Source organism: Zonotrichia albicollis, chromosome Z (genome assembly GCF_047830755.1).
Source record: "Zonotrichia albicollis isolate bZonAlb1 chromosome Z, bZonAlb1.hap1, whole genome shotgun sequence".
Taxonomy (NCBI): Eukaryota; Metazoa; Chordata; class Aves; order Passeriformes; family Passerellidae; genus Zonotrichia; species Zonotrichia albicollis.
Genome location: NC_133860.1, coordinates 146,314 through 170,200, shown reverse-complemented (window position 1 = coordinate 170,200; position 23,887 = coordinate 146,314). Strand labels below are relative to the sequence as shown.

The window sequence follows — 23,887 nt, the reverse complement described above, 5'->3', positions numbered from 1 at the left end:
CCCATGAATCACAGTCCATTTAGGCTGGGTGGGTGTAAATTTTCCTGTTGCTCACACAGTTCTGTTGATTGGCAGGTGGTCACTTTGAACTAAAGGAGAGCATAAAAATTAATCAGGCTCATTAGGTTGTGTCCAGTATATTTTTGATCATTGTCTTTCATTTTTATAACCACAGAACCCCCTTCACCTGCAGATGAGCTTAGAAAACTCACTGAGTTCTGATGCTGATGTCACTTTCTCGATCCTCGCGATGAACAGCTGGTACAACTTCAGCCTGATGCTGTGCCAGGAGGAGTGGAACATCACAGATTTTCTCTTCCTCACACAACAGAGCTCCAAGTTCCACCTGGGGTCCATTATAAACATCACAGCAAACCTCACTTCAACCAGTGACCTTCTGAACTACTTGCAGTTTTACCTGGAGAGCATCAAAGACACGACGTCGACCATGGTGATGTTTGGGTGTGACATGGAGAAAACGCGGAGGATTTTTGAGATAACCACGCAGTTTGGTGTGATGCCTCCAGAGCTGCATTGGATTATTGGGGATTCACAGAACGTGGAAGAGCTGAGGACAGAAGGCTTGCCCCTCGGTCTCATCGCTCACGGCAAGACAACTCAGTCGGTCTTCGAGCACTACGTGCAGGATGCCATGGAGCTGGTGGCCAGGGCTGTGGCAGCAGCCACCATGATCCAGCCTGAGCTGGCTCTCATTCCAAGCACGATGAACTGCATGGACACAGAAGAGAGGAATATCACTTCAGGCCAGTATTTGTCAAAGTAAGTTTTGCCTTTTTTTCCCCCCCTTAGGTAATATTTGCTGTATTGCAAGAAAAAGAATTTTCTTCTCCCTCCCAACATTCTCTGTGGCTTAGCTATCATGCTGCTTACCCTCCCTCACAAACATGTTTTTTTCAGTATTTTCTCCTGCTTCTTATGGGCAGATAATGAAATTTTAACTTTGCCACAGTGGGAGAAAAGCCAGAACTGCAAGATTCTGGTAGAAGAAGACAATGTTCCACAGAAGCAGAAATCACATAGTAAGCATAGGCTAGGTTACAGACTGTGCTCTGAATCTTGTATTTATATTTATTTATATAAGGTGGGCTACTGTCAAATTCTCTGAGATTTTGAGTGTACAAAACACAGAATATTTGCATTGTCTAAGCCCTCAGACAATATGAAAATGTGTAGTAGCCCTTGATAGGATGCTTCCATGGAAAAGAGAGGAAAGAGATGCACCTTCATCTCCTCAGAGGGTTTCTTTTGGTGAGAGCACTCAAAAGTACAAAGTGCTGTCTCTGCTTCATGTCACTATGTAGAAGCTATTCCCAAAACTACTTGTGTGTCCCCGTTTAGAAATATTCAGTTTTAAACATACGAGTGGAAAACTTACATGGTTCTTTTTGAAAACAAGCAAAATTATCTTGGGTAACTACATTAATTCATCACTTAATCTACATCCAGCAACTGTTGCATGTTTCCCCCCCTTTACATCTGGTTTTCAACTTAAAGATTTTGTTGGACAGAGTTAGGATAAAAGTTCTTGAGGCTTTTTTTGAGAAACTAATTTTTTCTTGGATATGTCTGCTCAATCATGAATACATTATTAACAGCACTGCTCAAAACACAACACAACCATTTGAGACCCCAACATTTCCTTAGTCCACTTGTCCATTCAGAGTCAAAAACTCTCTGTTTCCAAAGAGTGGAAGAGGGCTTGGGAAATAAACACTGGACCAACTCACAATAACCCAGTGACTTGTGATGTTTATTTTGACACATTATTCTGGATATTTTATCTGAAAAGTAAAAGCAGGAGCCTTCTTAGAGTAACAAGAGGACAGCAGTTTTATGAATAGGCTTTTTGAGGTTTGAAGAAGAGATTTAAAAAAAGGAAAACAAAAATAAAACACTTAAATGTATTCATGAAAAATAATTCATCATTGATGCTCTCTACAGAGAACCATTAGCTTTTGTAGTGTTTTCGGAGACAATATGCAATTTCACATCTGTGAAATTTCCTTTTTCCTTCATATTGGTAAAGGTATTGTGGAAGTGAAAGAAAGAACTGTGTGATTAGCCTTGTTTTTTTCCCTATACATTTGCTTGTGAACGCTATTAAAGAGAAAATAACAGGTTAGAGAAACCCTTGTGCTAAATCAGTGCAGCTGTTTTTGCAGAGTTTGAGCGAGACAGGTACTGACGGCCAGAGCTGTGTTTGTGTCAGCAGCACAACTGTTAACTCTGAGTGGTGCCATTAATTTCTCAGGTGTGGCATGCTGATGAGTGGCTTCACTGTGACCAACCTGGCCCATCTCACCAGAGGGTTTAGGCATTTTTAGCCCCCAAAGATGAAAATTTTTGTCTGGTGCTTAACTGCTTTTTAGTAATGAGTGCATTTTTCTGTCTTAATGAACCCAATTGTCTTGGTGGGAAGCTGGGAGCTGCCATGCATGGGGATGGAGAAGGGGATGAGGGAGAAGAAGCAGTGCCTTCACCTCGCCTCTCTGCAATGGGTGGATGAACAGCAGCCACACTCTCTGGCACAGCCAGAGCTTCTTCTGCCAGCACTGATCTCATACCTTGGCTGTGCAGACATTTAAGTGAACCCAGCCAGGAGCAGAATAATGAGCTAGTGCATGGCAAAGCATGCTTGTATCTGCATGGATAGGGGTATAGATGTACAACCCCCTGAAGATTTTACTGTTGTAAGTCACTGTCCGTTATTCCTCTTTCAATGAGATTGATTCCCTCATCTGTTCTTGCCTGCTCACAGGAGCATCCTTGTTGATGGAACAAGGCATTAAAATTTCAAAGCTCCATCTTGTCTTATAGCTTTAATTAGTCTTACAGCTTTAACTCAGCTTCTTGGGTAATTTCATCAATCTGCTATTTCATAAGTCCATAAAATCACAGAATGGTTTGGGTTGGAAGAGACCTTAAACATGACATCATTCCACCTCCTTGTATGGGGAGGGACATCTTCCACTATCCCAGGTTGCTGCCAACCTGGTCTTGAGCTCTTCCAGGTTTGGGTAGCCACAGTTGCTTTGGGCAACCAGTGCCAGGGCCTCTCCACCCTCACAGGGAAGAACTTATTCCCAGTATCCCATCTAACCCTGCCCTCTGGCAGTTTGTAGCCTTTTCCTCTTGTCCTATCAGTAAGAAATCTCTCCGGCTCTGTTAAAGTCCCTTTAGGGACTGCAAGTTCACCCCAGAACCTCCTCTTTTTCCATGCCAGTTCTGGTTCTTGCCTCCAGTAAGCTTCCCAAAGAGAGAGGTGGAATGACCCAACCATCAAGCTTGAAAGAAAATAATTTCATTAAATCATTTTTAAATATACAACAAAGATACTGCTACTCAAGAGTGATAGTGCTGCTAAAGGTCTAAGGAGCAGTTCTCGTAACAAAGCACATGAGAAACAAAGCTGAAATGAGCAAATGACACACTTTGGACTCATTGTTCAAACTGAAGTGACTCTGATAAAGCCTTGATGCAGTTATCATAGACTGTCAGTGTGAACGTCAGCTCCCATATATTGACACAGCATCAAGAAAATTCATTCAGCTGTCAGACTTGAGGATCTGGCCCTTCACCTTCTGAAATTTGTGCAGACTGTCTTTCTATAGAGATCTGTCAGTAGCCCTTCTGAAGTAGCACTGCTCAGATACTGCCAGCATGTCTGTGCAGTACCCAGCACTTTTAATTCCCAAAGATTCACACTGGAGATTTCTAGCTTAAAAAGTGTAGTCAGAGCCTCTTATCTGTTTCCTAAAGTTATTGAGCAAAGGAGTTTTCACTTGAAGTTGCTGGCATGAGTTTCACTGGTGCTGCTCACAGTGCATGCAAATGCTCAGCAGCCGCAGCTGCTTGCGTATAAAACAAAGTGCTGTTAAAATGCTTCTCCAGCATGGTTCCCATCATTTATTTTGATTCATGTTCTGTCACTACAAAAAAAACAGAACATGCAAATCAGCTGCAAAGATAAGCCACCAACTCGATGAGGTGGTGAAGTTGTACATTGGAATGCTGCTAAATCTCTCTCAGGTACCCGCTCCTAACAGAACCACAGGACAGGTTTGGAGGGCTCGTTCTGCCCTCCTGGGGATGCTCACTTCTACTGTACAAGTCAGGGAGCAGCACGCATTAATTCCAGTGGTCTCCTTCCAGCTTCAGAAAATTAATGTAATGCATTGTTCCATGGCTTCAGTCACGCCCAGAGCACCTGCTTTGCAGCATTCTCATGCCCAGGTCGTGCTGTATTAGCAACATGGGGCCAAATTCATGAGAACTTTGCAAGCCTATTCCACTTGAGGACTTGTGTCCCCCTGCTTTTGGCATTTTTGTGAACTGCTAAGTCTTTTGAGCACGTCTCCTAAAAAAATTTTCACGCAGGTCCATCTACACACATGGAATGGTTTTACTGTTAACTGTCACAGTGGTGGCTTCTGCCTGTATGCCCAGCAAGGCTTGTAAAGAAGTTGCACAACTTTTTACAGAGACTGAGGGAGATAAAAGAGAGAGATAAAACCCAAACAAGTTTATGGGCACATAAACCTTCCTTTAGTGCTAAAGATTGCCTGCTCCCATAAACTTTGTCTTGATAGTGTTTACATACACAAAGCGGGAAGTTACACCATCAGGTAGGAAGCATGGATTAGGAGGGAAGGAGTGGGCAAACAGTGACAGATACCACTGATTACAGGAGCTATGGTGTCCTTTAACAGTGGACTGAATGGTAAAGGATTTAAAACATGAAAACTGCATTTATAGTTCATATATGTTTATATTTATAAACTGTCTGCGTTTTTAGGTGTGATTTCCCAACCCAAGCTAGCACATGTGCAGATCATCTGCTTTTGAGAGTATTGTCTATGTTATCTTTCTCCAAACTCAACCTACTCAAAGGAGACTGAGCAAGAACTGTGAAGCTGCCTTAGAGAAGGCTATCACAGATGCAAACACACTCAAAACTATTTTCTTTCAAAAATTTGCCTTTGCAAAGGGCTAAAATTTATATGACTTTGAGACTTAAACAATGCAGAGTTTTAACTGCTGAAATCCCATTAAAAATCATCAAAAGTCATCAAAACAAAGTGTAGAGACCGGACAGAAGTATGGATGTACACATACTTGCAACTGATTTATTGTTTTCAAATCAATTGAAGGTTATTTTTTTCCTCTGTAACTATTGATAAACAGTTAACTCTACTTAAAAGTTTATGTCTTCCTTATTGAGGCTGGAATGACAGCCTTTATACTTCTCCCAACACTTACTTCCATCCAATTCTCAGGATTAATGTGAAGTGCTATATTCTGCTACGACAGCTGAGTAGTCTGTCTTCTAAATGCCTCTTACTGAAAAAAATTGCACACGACTTGCCTTGCACCATATTAGCAACAATTTAACTTGGTTGTTTTTAACGGAACCAGTGTTTTAAGGCTTGTGCAGCCCCTGCCAAATGCATAGCAGCTCTGCTGTTAGCAGCCTGCAGTTCAGCTAGGCATGGTGCTCACACTGAAGAGGATTTTCTACTTCAAACACTCAATTCCTACTGAGTTCCCAGCTCCTTTATCCATGTTGTTTTTAGCCTCTTTGATGATGGCTTGCCAGAAATTGAAATCAACAGGCACAGAGGACAACTACTAGCACACACTGCCTTGCAATACAAAGGAAATACACAACTTAATTGTCAGTATCTGGAATAGTAAAATTCCCAAAATTCTCAAAGCAAAATGTGCAGTGCAAAACTGGCACACTTCATGAGTTCTGCTTCAGTGGCAGCACTGCACATTTAAGAACATTACTTTTGCACATTTTTTTTAAAAACTGCTTTTTCAGTTTTTTTTTTTTTGTAAGAATTAAAACTGACTGTCCTAGAGCAGCCATCTTTCACTTTCTTTCCTTACTTTATTCTGAAGTGTCTAACAGTGATTTACCAATGCCAAATTTGCATTTTTGAATCCAGATTGGTTCACTTGAGAGTGCTTGAAAGCTGTTGACAGCACTTCAGTAGCCCCTCTTATGTAAGCTAGATCTTACTGAGATTATAGCATTTTTCTTGGAAGGACATTTCATACATAATTTCCACTCTTACATTTTCATATGTATTTTTATCTAGGAAAGTGACAGCAGATCTGGTGAGTTCAGCTTAGAACTAACCTGTGTTTCATCAGTTTGTGAGGCAAAGGTAACTGAAAAAATTACTGTTCTTGTACTCATTTTTTCTAGTAAGTAAAAAAATACATCTTTCCTGAGGAGTTTTCATTTGCATTAGATAGTAGGGGAGCATCCCCATATAATTTAGTCATAAATTATGTGGCTAGTTCGTTGTACCACAGGATCTATGTGCTATTAATGGTCCAGGTGTTCAGCAACGTCCCCGTCTACTCTCTTCAAAATAAATTCATGATTCACCTGTCTGCTTCTGACTCCTCTGCTTTCTCTCTCCAACAGGTTTTTAGCCAACACAACTTTTGATGGTCTCAGTGGCCACGTTAAGGTGAAGGGCTCATCCATTGTCAGCTCAGAAAATAATTTCTTCATCTGGAATCTGCAGCATGACCCCGTTGGAAACCCGATGTGGACACGCCTGGGGAGCTGGCAGGAAGGGAAGATCATCATGGACTATGGGATATGGCCAGAACAGGCACAGAGACACAAAAGTCACATGCAGCACCCCACCCGGCTGCACCTGAGGGTGGTGACTCTGATTGAGCATCCCTTTGTCTTCACAAGGGATGTGGATGATGAAGGTCTCTGCCCAGCAGGGCAGCTGTGCCTGGACCCGCTGACCAATGATTCAGGTGTGCTGGACAACCTGTTTGAAACCCTCCAAGGGGGCAATGACACCGTGCCCAATGAGCTGAAGAAGTGCTGCTATGGCTACTGTATTGACCTGCTGGAGAAGCTGGCTGAGGATATGAATTTTGATTTTGACTTGTACATTGTTGGGGATGGAAAATACGGTGCCTGGAAGAATGGCCACTGGACTGGGCTGGTGGGAGACCTTCTTGCTGGTACAGCTCACATGGCAGTGACATCATTCAGCATCAACACTGCCCGAAGCCAAGTGATTGATTTCACCAGCCCTTTCTTTTCAACCAGCTTGGGGATTTTGGTGAGGACCAAAGACACTGCAGCTCCTATTGGAGCCTTTATGTGGCCACTTCACTGGACTATGTGGCTGGGGATATTTGTTGCTCTTCACATCACAGCTGTATTCCTCACCTTGTATGAGTGGAAAAGTCCTTTTGGAATGACCCCTAGAGGAAGGAACAGGAACAAAGTGTTCTCCTTCTCCTCTGCCCTCAATGTCTGCTACGCGATCCTGTTTGGAAGAACAGCTGCCATCAAACCCCCCAAGTGCTGGACTGGAAGGTTTTTAATGAATCTCTGGGCTATTTTCTGCTTGTTTTGCCTGTCGACATACACAGCCAACCTAGCTGCTGTCATGGTGGGAGAGAAGATCTATGAAGAACTTTCTGGAATACATGACCCAAAGGTAAAGCATGTCTGTTGTTATTAACTCAGCCTTTTCTTTTCTCCATTCAAAATTCACTGCTGCATAATTTATGGTTTCTAACAAAATCAGAAAGTAATCTTTGTGGAAAAATGTGGTTGCAATTACTTACAACCTGGTGGCATTTCAGGAGGAAAGTTCAGTGAGATAGGACCTTGAAACACTGATAAGAATGTAGGGGGAAGGATTTAAAAGATTGAAGGTGAGGAGAAAGATGAAGTATTCTGGTACTGTCCACTGCAGAGAAGAACAGTTGGTTCTACATGAAGATTAAGGATTTGAGTTCAGTTCCAAGTTCCCTTTGATGGGACTTGTTTAAATCAATTGGATGACTCAGACCATCCTAAAATCTACTCAAACAAAACAACTGCACAGAATGAGACGAAACCATTGATCCTCTCCAGGTAGGATTTTTCAAGTATTTGACTGGTCATAATGCTGCTGGCAGAGGCAGTGCTGGCAAAATTCCCCATGAATGCTAAATGAAACATAGCAGAACTGGAATATTTTGAAAAATCCTACCTTATGCTTCAAAACAGAGGAATTCACTTTACAAGTAGTCAGGCATTTGATTTGCAGTGCAGTTTCTGCTGGGGAGCCATCATGGGAGGAGATGAGCAGGCTGTAGACAACCCATCTGCAAAGAGCTCAGACTTCCCAGAACTTCCTCCGCCTGCTCTCTCCCCCTTCCCAAGAGGGCTTCAGTTGGAATTTTAGTCCAGTCCTTTTCTAAGACTACTCTTAATTTATTTGTCACTAAGTAGGGATCAGGAAAGCAAGGGGCAGAATGGCTTTTAGAGAGATGGCTGCAGGTGACACCTGAGCATCCTCTGCACCCAGCAGTCACCCCAGGGGACACGATGGCAGCAGCAGATTTCCCTTGCTCATGTGGCACTTTCTGCAGTGAAGGTGTGATTGTATTACCCAGCTTTATACTCATGACATAACTGCGGGTACAGAAACCATCCACCATGTGTTTGTCTCAAGGGACTGAACTGACAGATTGTTCCACTATAAAAAAGTAACTTTAATAACACAAGAACAGGGCATACATCTTGCTTTTGTAAACTGTGTGGATAAATGGTACATATACCCCTCCAGACAGCAAAGGCCAGGCCCCATCTGTTCCATTAGTGGAACCTCACAGTCAGGCTGATGACCAGACAGTTTTAACTGTGCAAGTGCAGTGACTGACTCACTCCCTGCAGTGTTAGCTAGATGGTTTATACCAAAAAATGTTATAAACAAAGAATAACAGTTTTGTGGCTCACCTAAGGTGCTCTAAAATTGATTTATGGCTTAAAGCAAATGGCTTCTAATAATCTGCTATTTCCCTCCCAACAAAAAACATCATAAATATTGCATTAATATCTTCATCAATACAAGGCATAGAAGTCCATTATATATGATTTCCTGAAAGCATTCTGAAGAAGCAGATGAGAGCTTTCAGCTAAATTTCCCCAGCTCCAGGGATATCTCTGTTACACCGTTGTGTGAAGCCACAATGTTGGTTTGAAAATGAGTTTAGTCTTCTGCTCTTTGCATGGGCGTCTCCTCATCCATCAAATTGTATCAGATTGCATCCTATTTTTCAGCATCACTCCTGTGACCACATGCAGTGTTTTTAAAACAGGTGTTGGGAAATTCCTGCAGCCCCAAGGAAAATCAAATTATTCTAAATCTGTGCTGTTGAAGCTTAGTGCAGAACATTAAAGCATGTCAGGTGCTGCAGACACAGATCTTAGTCCAGAACAGAAACACTAATGACTCCTGGTTAGTAGCCTCAGTGATTCCATTACCTCAGTGGGATTACTAGCCTTTCCTAGGAAAGCACTTCCCTGCTTTATGGAATAAATCTAAGCCTCTGAGTATTTACCAGCTCCCATCGTAGGAATAAGACTACACAGATTTTAGGAAAGAAGATTGCCTGCCATTGCATGAGCTGCAGAATAGTTTTGTGTGTGTCATTCATGCATTTGCCTCCAAAGTCTTAGTCTGAAAGAGTAGTTGTAATAGAAAGTGCACTGGTTTAACGTTGCTCACATGAGAGCCTGAGCTATGGCTACTCAAAATTCTCTTTAAGAATTAAAGCTTCGGTTTAGGAAATATTTGGGCTACAGCAGTCACACATTTACAGGCATCACTTTAGTTGGTTACTTAAAGCATTTTTTATGTAACTAAAAGATGTTATGCTTGGGTTTTTCTTCCCAGATATATTTACCTCTTTACTGGTGGAGACTCATTTCAAAAAGAAGGCAGCAGGAGAGAGAAATAACCTTTTTAATTTAAATATACTTCTAAACATCCTTCTGCTGCTTTCAGTATGCATGTGCCCTTTGTACTGTGCTTTTGAAATTTATTTAAGAAACAAAGCCCAAAATAGAGGAGCAGCTTTCTGGAGGTGATGTAAGACATGTAATTTCTTCAGGCTGTCAGCCATAAATGGCAAATCCCATCTAAGGTTGTGAACAGTCAGGAAGGACAGAATTAGAGCTATCTCAGTTGGACCTTTAAATGCACTAATGATATAGAAGAGAATATAAAAATATCATCAAGCTGCTGAAAGGAGGAACAGCCAGTGAGACAGGAACCAGAGCAGAAGGAAAGCAGTGTGAGGAATGAGAATTAATTTACTGGAATGTGTCTTGAATTTGGGGAACTTGCCATGTATTTTCTGTGTAAGAGTCTTAACCAGGGCAGGTCACTAAAGCCACACTCCTACAGTGTCCATCAAAGGTGGCTGCCCCCTTTCCTAGGAGGTACAACAGGAGCCCATTGGTTGTTGAGATCTTGAAGCAATGTCCTGACACCTTAAAATCTAATTCTTCTAAGAAAATGGGTGGTTTGGGGCCAGAGCTGCCCCCTCCCCCCTCATTTTCTAACTGTACAGGTTTTAGACATCATCTCTTGCCAGTGGAAACTGGCAAATACAGCTTTTGTGTCCACTGGAACACGTTCAGCCTCCCGTTTGAGCACAAGGAGACAGGATAGCTACAGGATTCATGTGCTGGCTGCCCAGATGAAATATGCATCCATGTCCTGAATCCCTCTTAAGAAACTCTCTACAGTATACAGCAGAGAAGTTTGAAAGCTTGTCTACAGACAGAGGACATAGAGAAAAAGCATTGTATTTGTATTATTTCCTCTACTTTTATCTCTTCTCTCATCTGAATCACACAGGCTCATTTCACTTTTTTTCCTAATGTCACCTCTTAGGTTGCACAAAAATATTATACCATTATTCTTTGTCAGAGTGCCTGGCAGCCAGGTACTCAACCAGAGCTGAGTTCTTTCCAAGGTTCAGATATTCCTCCTCCAGGCTTGCAGACCAGGAGCCTGCCTTGGGGATGGTCTGATCACAGAATTACGGAATGGTCTGTGTTGGAAGAGGCATTAAAAACCACCTGGTTCCCCCCAGCTGCCATGGGGAGGGATGCCCTCCACAAAGTTGTGCATTTATATATATTTTACTCTTTGGTACAGCCATGTGTAAGCCCTAGAAAGAAGATATTTTACTCTGCAGAGCAGCTCATGGCAGGTGATTCTGAAGGATCCCCCAGAGAGTGGAGTTCTTTTAGTGGCAAAGGGACCTGAATGGCTTTTGGGTTTTTCATGCAAGAACACATAGTGGAGATGCACCTTGATGTCTGAGTGTGCTGGATAGTTCCGGTTATTTGAGGCGAAAGAATTCTGGAAGCCCATAGTGCAGAAGAAATATTTCAAACATGCCACAATGGAAGCAAACAGCTGCAGAAGGGAGAGGAGCTGGGCAGATTTTCCATAAGGTAGTCCAACACCTAGCCTTCCTTTCTGCAAAAAGTGTTCTTTCAACAATTTTATGAGGGTTTTGGGTGCTATCCACCTGTTGTGACTTTTGTGACAGCTGACAGTTTTTCTTTCCATCTTTACTACACACCTAAGTAGCCATTTACTCTGGTTATGTTTTTACTCCTCTGCATCACTTTACCTTCGAAAACACCTCTTGGCAGTGGCAAAGTTCCTTTCTCTATTATATTTTGACGTAAAATATTGAATGTATTTAGCTCCATTTAAAAAGAAAAAGGACTACTTCTTTGGGTCCCATCACCAGCAATTTCACTGCATTGTGTCTCCTAACTTTACATGCCCACATAGAAGAGATAAGATATTATTAGTCAGTCTACTATACCTTTACAGTTATATTTTGTACAGGTAGACTGCTCTTAAGGAACTGGCTTCAGGACAACATCACCTAAACCATTCCCTGGAAGTGCCTCCTTCTCTCTGCCATGAATTATGGTGTTTCCAAAACTCACAAAAAACCGCAAAGTGCCCCAATAAATACACTACAGACACCTGCTGTCACTCTGGCAAGCTCCACCCAGCAAGTCCTTCAAACAGCCTTGGTGTGCATTGGGATTAGTCTCCAGAAATCTCTGTTCTTCTCCTAGTTCAGTGCCTGAAGACTTGCTCTTATGAGGTGGCCACATTTTTATTACAAAACTAAGTATGCTGAGTGATCCAGGCAAGTATTTCTGAGGCTTTGTTAATCAGGAATTCAGTATGTGCAACCACCCAGATATTTGTATCCAGATATACAAAATATGAGGGTGCAAGCTCTCATTTCTGATTTATGAACATCTCAGTTAATTTAGAGGCCCTATGGTCCTTATTATATCAGTTGAATACTTTGTGTTATTTGTATTAAAACTGTCCAGAAACAAAACTGGCTAGCAACTGCAGATGAGCTTTAGCAACACCAAATCACAGGAAAAGAAAGGTCAAGCCACTCTATGTATGGTCCCTCATTAGAGGCATGATTCAAATACTCCTTCTTTTAATGACATTTTCCATCGAGTTCAGCAATTTTTAGAGTGAGGCCAGAACTGTTGTGTATTTATTGGTAAATTTTCTTCCTGAAAAAGGAATTTTTGTAGGAATTACACTAATGGAAATTACTGCTGTGGTCTTTCACTGCAGCAGCCTGAGATGAATCATTATAAGGGGCACCACTTGAACTGCTATGTGTTAAATAGATAATAAAGTAGCATTTATTTAAATATGCATTAAATGCATTAAATTGTATAGCAAAAAATCAAGTTACAAACTCAGTGGAATTTTAAAAATCTTATTGCTGCCCATGGGGTTTAGTATTTGTACAGGACCGCAGGGTTCTTTTTACAACTAAAAGAAGAAACTACAGAGCATGTTTTTCTGTGAAGGAATTACTGGGCACAGGAAGGTCATGATTCACAGCATCACAGCCTGCTAATTAATACATGGTGCTTTTCTGAGTATTAATGAGTCAGTGAAGGATTTGAACTCAAAAAGACTTTCAGTGTCACAGAGAGGAAAGTGAAAAACTCTCAGACAAAGGCAAAATTGAGTATCAAGCTCCAGCCAGAATAAAGAATTGCAAAGCTGTCTCGTACAGGAATGAAAGGCACCTACAATTTATGGATGTGCAATCTTGACTTCTTTAGCTTCCCCATGCAATTTATGGTGGTGAACACTTGACTTGTTTAACTTCCCCATCACCTCATTAAAGATTTCTTGTTAAAGTTACAGCTTTGGAGGTTCAGAATCTGGCCAGCTCAGATCTGCTTTGTTCTGATACCCATTTTATCAGACAGTGCCTGCAGTGTTCTGAAAATGAAGTTTCCTTTCCCAACTAAACACGTTTTTTTATGCCTTCTTGCCAACAATTATCTTTTTGTTATCTTTGCATATTAACCCTTACTGCTTGAGGTCTTTACCTACACACATTGCCTCACTATCACCGCCTGCCCTGGCCACTCCTCACCTCCCCTCATTGTTTCAGACAAAGAATTTAAGGGTAGGTGTGGAAGAGAGGAGGTCCTGCTGTCTTCATTCCGTGTGGTGCAGGTCATGAAGGTTGTTCTTTGAGCACCAGCAGGAATTAATCTGTTTTAGCATTTTCCCATCTGTGTGGGGGTCAGTTTCTCATTCTAAAGCTAAATACCTAAATACCTAAATGTCATAATATATTTTGAAAAAAGAAAAGTGAGCCCACCACCAGAAATAGCACCTGCATCATAGGTGGGGTTCAGACCCTTGAAAGAAATAATGCAAGTGGAGAATTACACGAAGTTAGTGAAGTAACTGGCAAAAAGTAGCAGAGAACAGTGAAGGTGCACAAGCTGATCCTGTCACCTGAGAGGTGGAAGGTCATTGCGTAGCTGATTTAGCAGCATGGAGAATGTTTATTTCTGTTCACAAAAGTCACGGCCGTGGTGATCTACAGAGACCAGAGTGCTAGTCTGGCTCACCCTCCTGGAGCAGAAGTCCTGCCTGGTCCACTGGATTTCAGGGATGACAACTGTCCAAGTCCTCTGGAAGAAATAGTGGTTTTCACTGAGTGCATTAAGATTTGATTGAACACCAGGTAAAGTCAAATACTAATGTCTATATTTCACTGTGCAAGAAGCCAGGGTATCCAAATATGGCCATAATTTTTCATTTACACTTCATGCTTAACGCATTCCTCACTGATTCCAAGAAGGGAAAAATCCCTTTCTGTTCCCATGTTGGATCTGTCCATAACACAGGATTCCCTCTGATTAACCTTTATTTGATGCTCTTGAATCCAAAGCAAATAGCAAATAGTGTGTGTTGAAGAAATGAGGGCAGTGCAGGTGGACAGTTCTACCACCTACAATTGGAAACCTCTTCATCCTGGTTACTCACAACCCCTTTCCCTTTCATGGAAAGCACAGAGCATTATTTCTGCCTCACATGTTTAGGCAGAGGACTGTTTCCAGCCCTGGCACCCAGGGGACAGTTACCACATGGCCAGGGGGTGGGAGGACTGACCTTCAACCAGCAACAGCTGGAGCAGAAGAAATTTGTAAGGAAAAGGATTTTAAAGACAATGGTTTTGAAGATGGTAAACTACCTACTTAAAGTTGCTGCCACATTAGATTTCCTCCTTCTGCCCTCAGATGTTTGTAGAAATCCGTGATAGCTTTTCATCCAGAGGCTGGAGACTCAGGATGGAAGGACAAGAGGAATTCTCCAACCAGAAATCTTCTTTGGTATCTCTTTGGTAGCTTGAACACGTTCTCAGCCGCACAGCTCTTCTTCACTTGCTTGTGATTTGAAAAGGATTTCACCTGCCTGACAGTGCATTAGCCACGTTTTACAGGGAGCAAGCAGGAGAACATGCTGGATGAAGTGACTCCGTCTGGAACATCTTTACAGCTGCTTTCTGATGAAGTGGAATTAGAAGCAGTGATTGGAAGCCTTTTGGGAGCTACATCCCTTCTTTTCCCTCAGTCTACTAATTTTTCTGAAAATATTTTACACTTTCTACCTTACAGCACTCAGCTCTCACAGAATAAATCACAGCTTAGAGATCCCTCTGTCCAGAAAACTCTTAGAATGCTATTAAGAAACAGGGATAAACACAGCGGCAAGTTCATATTCTCCAGAGAGGTCTTCTTACAGAGCTTTTTGCACTGCCCAGCACCTGAATCATCAGGGCAGCCCTCAGAAATTAACCACAGACCTGAGTCCCCCGTCTCATCCCTTAGCTGAACAGCTTTTCCAACACACAAAGGAGCAGAGCAGATCTTACATTTAATTATCAGTGCTCACACAGGGACCATGAACACAAAGATTCACATTTTTAAGCAGAGACCTAAGCCACAGTTTCCTTTCACATATTCCCTTGTTGCAGTGAAAAGAATAAACTGTCAGCAGTGGACTCTGCACTTGAGTCCAGATTGAAGCTGCTCATTGACTTCAGTGCAGCTGTCAGGTTTTATGGCAACTAATGACCTCTCTAAGCTGGATTCAAAGTGACAGAATTTTAAGGAAATCTGTCGTTATCTTGACAAGGAAAGAATCAGCTCCACTGATACTTTTCACAGCAGAGAAGCGAAAGCGTTGATTCAAATGTATTCTGCAAACACCCTCTCCTGGAGGGCCTGGTAACCTCCCAGCTTCTGAAGCCTGAACACGTAGGACAGTTCCTGATCAAAACCTCCACTTCCAGAAGTTGAGTTGTGAATTTTCATCTGCTAAAATCTGAAATTCATGTGCTTCACTGTGAATAATTTTCTTTCATCTCCCTCTGCACCCCATAAATATTCACTAGTTAGTTTCAGTAGTTAGTTTTCACAAACTCCTGCAGATACGAAGGGAAAGCCCATGAATAGTTTTATATTGGGTTTTGGTTGGGATTTTTTTATTCCTATTATTTCTTTTCTTTTGTTCACTTTCCCCTGAAATTTTGCTTATCACTTCCAATTGCTTATATTTTCTCACTGGGCTATGGAAAATCTATTGGTGGCTGGGAAACTGCCTAAATATGTGGGTTACATAAGGTGAAGTAAAATACGATTGCTTTATGTGTGAGAGACAGAAATATCGTTGTGAAACAGCAGATTTCTAAAACCACATCAGTCCTTTAACTAATGCTGTCTTTCTCCAGTGATTAGGAACTAAAACTGAGCAGATTTTTAAGACTCTGGAGCAGTTGCCTGGCAGAGATCATGCTGGCAATTCTGCTGATACACAAGGTGCCCATTAAACACTGCACTTGGTGTTATAACAGGTAACCAGCACTGTTGTGGAAGTGAGCTACTAAAACCTTTGGCACCATAGGTTTTCCTCAGAAGTTGTTATAAAAGTTAGGAAAGTGCTTTCAACCATGTTTTTCATTTCTATACCCTATTTAAATTAAAAAGCACCATTATGGGTAGTGGTAAAAGCTAAATTCACATTAGCTCTGTCACTGAAGTGAGTGGTCGCTGGCACTGCCCTCAGCTACATACTGAGTTGCCTTTTTCTCATTTCCAGCAAAAAAATAGCTCATGGAGTTGAATTTGGGCATTGAAGAGGCCAACAGAATGAATGATGAAAAGCTTCTCGTGTGTTGAGATCATGATTAGAAATGGAGTTCCCAAAGCATTTTTTCTCCAGTCCCATTTCACAGAACTCTTCTCAGCCAGACTCAGTAAGGCAGCACCCCATCAATCAGTTTTCTAGGTTTCAGTTACATCGATGCTTGTAGAAAATAGCCACAATTTCCCTTCCCAATAGCTGCTCTGTTTAGATGTTCCTTGTCTCCTCGCAGGTCCCAGCAAGCTCAACCTCCATGGGGTCAGCAGGCAATATTGTACTGCCTACTTTTGTGGACCTGAGACCATAATTTTCTGTACCTGGGCTCTTACTGCAAAAATAAATGGCAACTGAATGGGATGTAAACCTCAAAATGATACTAAACTAAACCAGGGCACCAAGGGGGGAAATGTGCTGGAGGTAAATAACATGGTTTTGCAGCACTGAAAAGTCACAGAAAAGCCAGAACCTGCTAGAAAGATCTCAAAACCCCACAGTTCCACAGCCTTGAGTGTGTCAAGGTTAACTGCTGCATTTTCAGTTTTAAATCCCAACCCGCACTGGAGATTTCTGGGCCTGTTTCCTTTCAAGTTGGCATCTAGGTGTTCTCCCCAGCTGACAGCATTGAGTGCAATGGCAATGCATTGCATAAAATGGAATGTGCCAAGTTATGCAAAACCTCTGTCATTCAGGATTGTGTTTTCCTGTTTCTGCTGCTGTGGTTTCATCACATTGATGTTTATCATGTTGGTGTTTTCATGCATAATTGGCACCCCAAGCCATAGATGTATGCAGATGCCCAATTCGTCTCAACATCTCCCCAAATAAAACAAGTTCTCCACTTCCCACACAGCAGATGTTTTAACAACAGCAGACAGAAACTAAGGAGATCTGGATGTAAGGGGCCAAGCTGAGGGAACTGGTAACTGCAATGTTTGCTTTCAACAGCAAGAAGCACAAACATCATTTGTCTGGGAGCGCCATGTTATGCAAGGCACAGAAGACTCTGAGAAGTCCCAAAGCTTGTCCTGGCACTGTCAGAGAAGTTGGATGTACTGTAAAGCTCTGGTGTTTTCTTAAATACCTTGTGGCCTCCCTGTCTCAAGGGACCCAACAGCCATTTCACCTCTTCAGTGCTTGGCAGCATTCACATTTCCCTTTTTTTTCTTACACAGTGCCTCTTGTTTGTTTCCTTACCCATGATACATTTTCTTCAGCAGTGAGACTCCTTCTTGGAAATGCTGGGCACAATCCATGTGTCCTACAATAGATACTGAGAAGTCACAGGGACAGCAGTGTTCACAGGGACACCAGTTCCAGAAATCACAGCTCTTTAGCCTTTCTCCTGCATCTTCATCCTCTACTTCCCAGCAGCATGTCCTAGTCCTTCCTCTCAAGATTGCTGCCTTCACAGAAGATGGAACATCCTCCTGAGCTATCCGTCCCTGTCCTGTACAGCAAGATCCTCTGGTCTTGACATTCCACAGCTCTGAACCTGTAAAATCCAAGCACTCAGTGCTCAAGTGCTCAGGCCCCTGTGGCTCCATGTCTCACTCATCTCTTGAGTCTGCCCCAAATACTAAACCAGGTCCAAATGGGACATCAACATGTGCGTCATCACAACTTCATGTGCAACAGCTCCCTTACAGTAGAGTGTGGAGCTGGTTCTAAAATTGGGGCGCACCTAAAGAATGGACCCTCGTGGTATACATCATTGTTTCAAGTATAAACAGTTCACTGATAGGAAATCCATGATCTCCAGTATTTGAGATGCAAAAGCTATACTGTTGGCTGCTGGGGCTGTCACCCCTTTTTTGGAGAGCCACTAACCAGCAGCACTAAATAAGTTTTTAACCCCTTTTAGCTTCCAACAAATAAAGTATTAAAATACATTAGCAGTTAATAGGTTTTATCATAGCTACTCAATTGCCATAATCTTACCCCATGCTGTTGGACTGCCCAGGCTGTTGGTGTTTCCCTGATGAAGCTTACAGCCAGCTGCAGTTGGCTGCAGTGGCCTTGCCAGATAACACTCAAAGGGCTGGTTGCTTGATAAATGCTAATGGGTCTTCAGAAGAGAGATCCAGGGAAAATTTTTTCACCAAAAGGGTTGTCGGGCATGGGAACAGGCTGCTCAGGGAAGTGGTGAAGTCATGATCTGTACAGGAATTTAAAAGACCTGTAGATGTGGCTCTTGGGGATGTGTTTTAGTGATGGGCTCAGCAGTGTTGGCTTAGTGGCTGGGGGTCTGATCTTTAGGGTCTTTTAAGCCTTAATGATTCTGTGATTCAATGATCTGATAGTCAAAGAAATTTAGATATCCTTATTTGACATCCTGTTATTTTGTAATATCTGTACCCATAACAATCCTCACATCTTGTTCAATGAACTGTCAAGCCAGGACAATTGTGGTGATGATTTTCTTGGGAGAGAGGGTGCATAAACCCCACTTCACTGTTACCTCAGATCCTCATCCAGGTCTGAACAAACCTTGTTCTTTCCATTTCTTACAGCCACAGATGTCCAAATTTGGAGGGACTTTGTAAGGCTGTCTAAGCCAAATGCCAAGAAAACTCATGTCTGCAGATGGATCTGCAGCTATTGCATTGATTTATTTTTAATTGTGCTTGAGTCACCAGCAAACCTCCAGGCGCTCTGGATACAAAAGTGTCAGCATTTCCTAGTGCTCTTTACCTGCTTTGTGGTGGTTATTCACCTCTGATTCTTCAAATGCTGATTTTTCAGACTTTATGATTTCTCTGAAGCCCTAGGCATTAACATTCCATTGCTGGTTTATAGAAAACAGAAAGACTCTTTCAGTGTAGGGCTTTCAAAACATAAGACGAAAGATGGAGAGCATGAGAAACAGAAAAGATCAGAAAAAAGAGACAACTAATAAGGCAATATTCAGAGCAAGACTATGGTATTTACCTATCCTGTCAGGACACAGATATTTGTGGTTTCCGTCTTGTCACATAATCTTCCCAGGAGAGGGCTACAGAAGGTAAGAAAGCAGCAATGACAAGTGATGAGTCTTGTTCCCATCCTGAAGTTTTTATCTTCTGTTGAAGCAAGTAACCCTTAGCACTCTTAACAAATCATCAGTGAAGTGCTTTTGGCAGCATTTTGCACTGTCAATCCACAGAGCTGCAAGCAGACCTTTTCCTCCTGTGGGTGAGCAGCAATAAGAAGAAAAGAGAAGTCCTTGAAAGACATAGAGGGTTAAAATAAGTGTTAACATTTATCCTTCATAGAAGGAGTTGATCAAATACAAAGCTGCAGACACGTAATAATTCTTACGAAAAAGCAGAGATTACCAGAAGCAGGTAGAGCCCTGGATACAAGGGATGGCTGAACAATTCCCTTGTACAGACTTCCCAAGACTTCCCACCAGGCATATGGTGTTGCTAGAGACAAGATATTAAGCCAGATGGACTTCTGATCTAATGAACATTCTGGTGTTGTCATCATTTGGGGTGAAATTTGACGGCGTGCCCAACACAAAGCAAAGCGTGGGCAGTCCTCAGTAAAGGGTTTAGGATAGAAAATTGCATGGAGGTGCAGTTTACTGTTTTTGTACCAGCCTTTCTCATTCAGGCTTAAAAGTTTAGCCAAAAGCAGACATTGGTGACAGTCTGAGTGAGAGATGTGTTCCAGTGAAGACTTTATCTGCAGATCAGATGTTGCACTGCAGTTGGCATCACTAGGTGGGCCACTAACTTCACAACAAGCACCTAAGTTGACTTGGAAAATGCCAGTGTGGTTCAGTGTTGGGTCTTAATGGGGTTCTCAGTCTCTTCACTGAAACTGAAAAGAAATAAAACCTAAAAAAATAGTCCTGACTGTGGGGATGATCTTCTTGGGACAGAGAGTGCATGAACCTCACTCCAAGTTCCTTCTTTGAGCAGGTCATCTTCAATGTCTCAAGACTGGGGCTGGCAGCATTGTGCTGGAAGTCTCCATGATGTATTGTCACAGCCCAGCTCCTGTTATTTATGTCTTCTGGCACCTGAATGCTGCTCCCACACTCCCAGGCAAGAACATTTCCCTCTGTGCCCACAGTCCTTCTGGCACAGCACTATAGCCAGCTCCAGATGGAGGCACACCCTGCATTGCTTGTCCCTCAGCCATCTACACCAGAAAACATTAAAAAAAAACCAAAAAAACCAAAAAAAGCGAACCCAGAGTGAAAGCAAACCCACCAAAAAAACCAGGACTCTCGGCCATACTCACAGACTTGGAATTAGTGGCAGGTCTCATTCCTGGGTTGCAAGACAGGGACCAGATCAGCAGACCACAAGGCGGTAAACACCTGCCCACTTTAATTTTCAATTTCAGGTAAAAATTACCAGAAATACAGAATGTTCATAGCTTCCATGACAGCAGAATCACCATCCAAAAGACCTTTTTCTGTTCCTGTTCAGACTAAACTGGGTGACAGTGAGTTTGCGTCCTACCTCTGCAATTCTTAAAAAAAACTACAGACACTCTTTTATCCATGGGGTCGTTGAAGAGAAGACTGGGAAAGGTCTTTTTATGGCTTTGTGCTGCCCTGCACTCTGTTCTGCTTAGATGCAGAGGCCAGATGGACTGGCAGAATGCTTCTTTGCTTGGTCTTTGCCAAGCGGAGCATGGCTGTGGTGAGATCATCTTTGCAAGCTGCTGTGATGTCCATGAGCTTTCTGGGAAGCAAATACAGCATGACTGCTTCAGCCTTAGCTCTGTTCGGCTTCCTGTGCTCTGAAAGCTTGGCCTGTTAGAGGCTGGTGGATTGCTGAAATCTTTTTAATTAGTGTGCCTTGGCAGCACTTGGCCAGTTCAAGGAAGTGCTTGGCGTAGTGGAAGATGGTGCCTAACTTCTCCATGGCAGCTTGAGACTTCCCCCAGCAGTCACTAAATGCTCCAAAGGCAAACAGAAACTTCAGGAAGAAGGGTCTGTAAAACCCGAACTGGCCTCCTTGTGGCTGCAGACTGTGCAATTTGTTCAGAGAAGGGCACAGAACTGCAAAAGACTGTGTTTGTGTGTATATCCATGGCTGCAGCCTGGGCCATGCAAAGGGGAATTCTCCCTCCTCACTGCCAGGGGAGTCTTTTTGGTGACCTTTCAGTCCTCAGTTTGCCTGTGAGCAATGGCAGCTAAAACTGTGATATGGTGGGTAGACTTCTAGAACAGGGAGATCGACCCTTCTGCACAAGGCTAAATTTCACCCCTAACGACAAAGTAAAACATTCTGAAAAAACAAATCTAGGCTGTGTGTCCTTTGCTGGGTACCCAGAGCCCAGAAGGTGGATTGTGGCTAGCCCAGCGGCTTTTCATAAAGTTTCAGTTCCTGAAACATTGTCTGTTCTTGAGACAATCCCAATAAAAACCTACATGTGGGTGTTCAAGGTGTTTCACGGGGATTATTTTCAGTATGTGAAGAAAACCTGAGTGTGGACTGACAGGCTATTTAGTCACCTGGTAAGTCTTTCCAGGCTTTTCCTGGGGGGTGGGAAGCTGCCTGAAGGAAAACACCCAGAGGGGCAGGCCCACAAACGCCGAAGATTTCTGAGGAACTATCGGCACACTAGGGCCAAGACACCACGTGTGATGGGAGGCAAATGGCTCTGCTAACCTTCTCCTGTGCTTCCCTCAGCTTCACCACCCATCCCAAGGGTTCCGGTTCGGCACGGTGCGGGAGAGCAGCGCGGAGGACTACGTGAGGCAGAGCTTCCCCGAGATGCATGAGTACATGCGGCGCTACAACGTCCCTGCCACCACCGACGGCGTGGCCTACCTGAAGTGAGACCCTGCAAACAGCACCACACCTGCCCCACTGGCTGCTTGTTATGATCTGGTTATTAAAATTGTAAAAGGAGATGCTTGGAGTAAGGGAAAAAGAGGCCAAAGTCAATAGTAGGGATTTTATTTAACAGTAAATGTGTGCAAGAGAGAGAGAGTGAGAGAGACAGTGACAGAGAGACAGATGTAGAAAATATCACCACTCCATGGATGCCATGTCCCACTGATCTTCTCCTTCCCAGTGTTGAGGGTCCCACAAAACATGGGCGTTCAATGAATTAATATCCATTTATGGCATTAAAACCCTCACCACCTCTTTAGTCAACCTGTATGACAGGTCTTGTTCTTATTTCTGCATTTGTCCATGGAGGGTAAAAATCATCAGCTTTGCTTCTGTTGGTGGTACTCTGTAGTATTGCTTGTGCCATGATACTGCTTTGTCTGGCATGAAGCAAAGTATTGATGATCTGTCCTCTGGTTGAAAAGACAAAAGTGTATCCCAGCTGCTTCTTGTAGCCTTTGTTTTTGTATACAAGGAGAACTGAGGAAAAACACAGTGTAGACCATTACCTTGAATGGTGATGTGGAGAAATGACCTCCTGGGTGTGGGAGTGCCATCAGGCCAGGGCAGTATATAAACTCCTGGCAAGTTCCTGAGCTTGGGAGCCCTTCATCAGGCAGTGAGAAACATTCAGAAAAAGACATCCAGTCCAAGCAAAAGCTGCCAATGAGGTTCCTCAGTGTGGCCGGAGGAAAGGAGGTTCTCAGAGAGGAACCTTAATTTATCATTATATGAATAGAAGAAGCACTAGACTGGTAAAAAGTAATAAAAGTAATAATAAAGTAATTACTAATGAAGTAATTAGAGCAGTATGGTGTCAGTGTGCCTCAGAGACATTTGTGCTTAACAGTCTGGGAGTCACACAACTCTTGCAGGAAACATGGGAGGTGGTAATAAGCCTGAAATCATTCATTCATTTTCTCTTAAAAGTTGCCTGGCAGATGGCCTGAGAACTTTTCACCAGAAGTTTTTTCCTGTTGTTTCCTGTTCCTATATTTTTCCCCAGATCCATCCTGTTGATAATCAAGACCCATGGCAGTTCATTGGGTCAAAGTGGAGTAAATGGATTGAAATCAATGAAGTAATCACATCAAGAGAACACCCAGACTTTTAAGGGGACAGGAAGGGAGGGTGCAGTCCTGGGGTCAGATGAGATCAGGCATTGCAGCTGTTATTTTTATCCAAACCTGCTGTTCAGATATTATTATTTTAGCAAAATTCAGTCATTGTGTTCATGAAGAAAACACAAGGAAAATATAGATTTCCCTCCTCGGGTGAAGGAAATAATTTACTTCATATTCAAGGAGAAAGGAGGAGAAATACCTTTGAATAAGTTATCCCTCTGGGCTTTTGCTATAATATCCCCCAAGTTTAACATCACAAAGAAAATAATATAGCAACAGTACTTTTTAGCAATTTTTTATCTTCTCCACTAAAGCCTTGTGCCACTTTCAATTGAGTCAAAGTCCAATATTTTGTAGTGATTTTTGTCTTTCAGAACAATAGTATTTTGTGGGAGCGAAACAAGTCCTAAACACACTGACTGCTTTAAATGCACAAAGTTTGCATTTCAAACAATTCTGTCCTTCAAAATACAAATCAGTTTTCAATTTAAGTGCAGATGTGCTAATATTAGTCCCTGTTTTCATACAGTAATTTTCCAGAAAACTGCGT

At 42.5% G+C, this 23,887-nt stretch overlaps 1 protein-coding gene across 1 annotated transcript in view; it reads left to right on the top strand.

The window, feature by feature from the left end:
- Positions 1–23,887, top strand: part of GRIN3A (glutamate ionotropic receptor NMDA type subunit 3A) — a 67,314-nt gene that overhangs the window by 25,194 nt on the left and 18,233 nt on the right. The window contains exons 2-4 of the mRNA XM_005494600.4: positions 176–780; positions 6,461–7,508; positions 22,007–22,152. Of these exons, the coding sequence (XP_005494657.2) occupies positions 176–780; positions 6,461–7,508; positions 22,007–22,152 (1,799 nt within the window). The remainder of the gene's footprint in view (positions 1–175; positions 781–6,460; positions 7,509–22,006; positions 22,153–23,887) is intronic.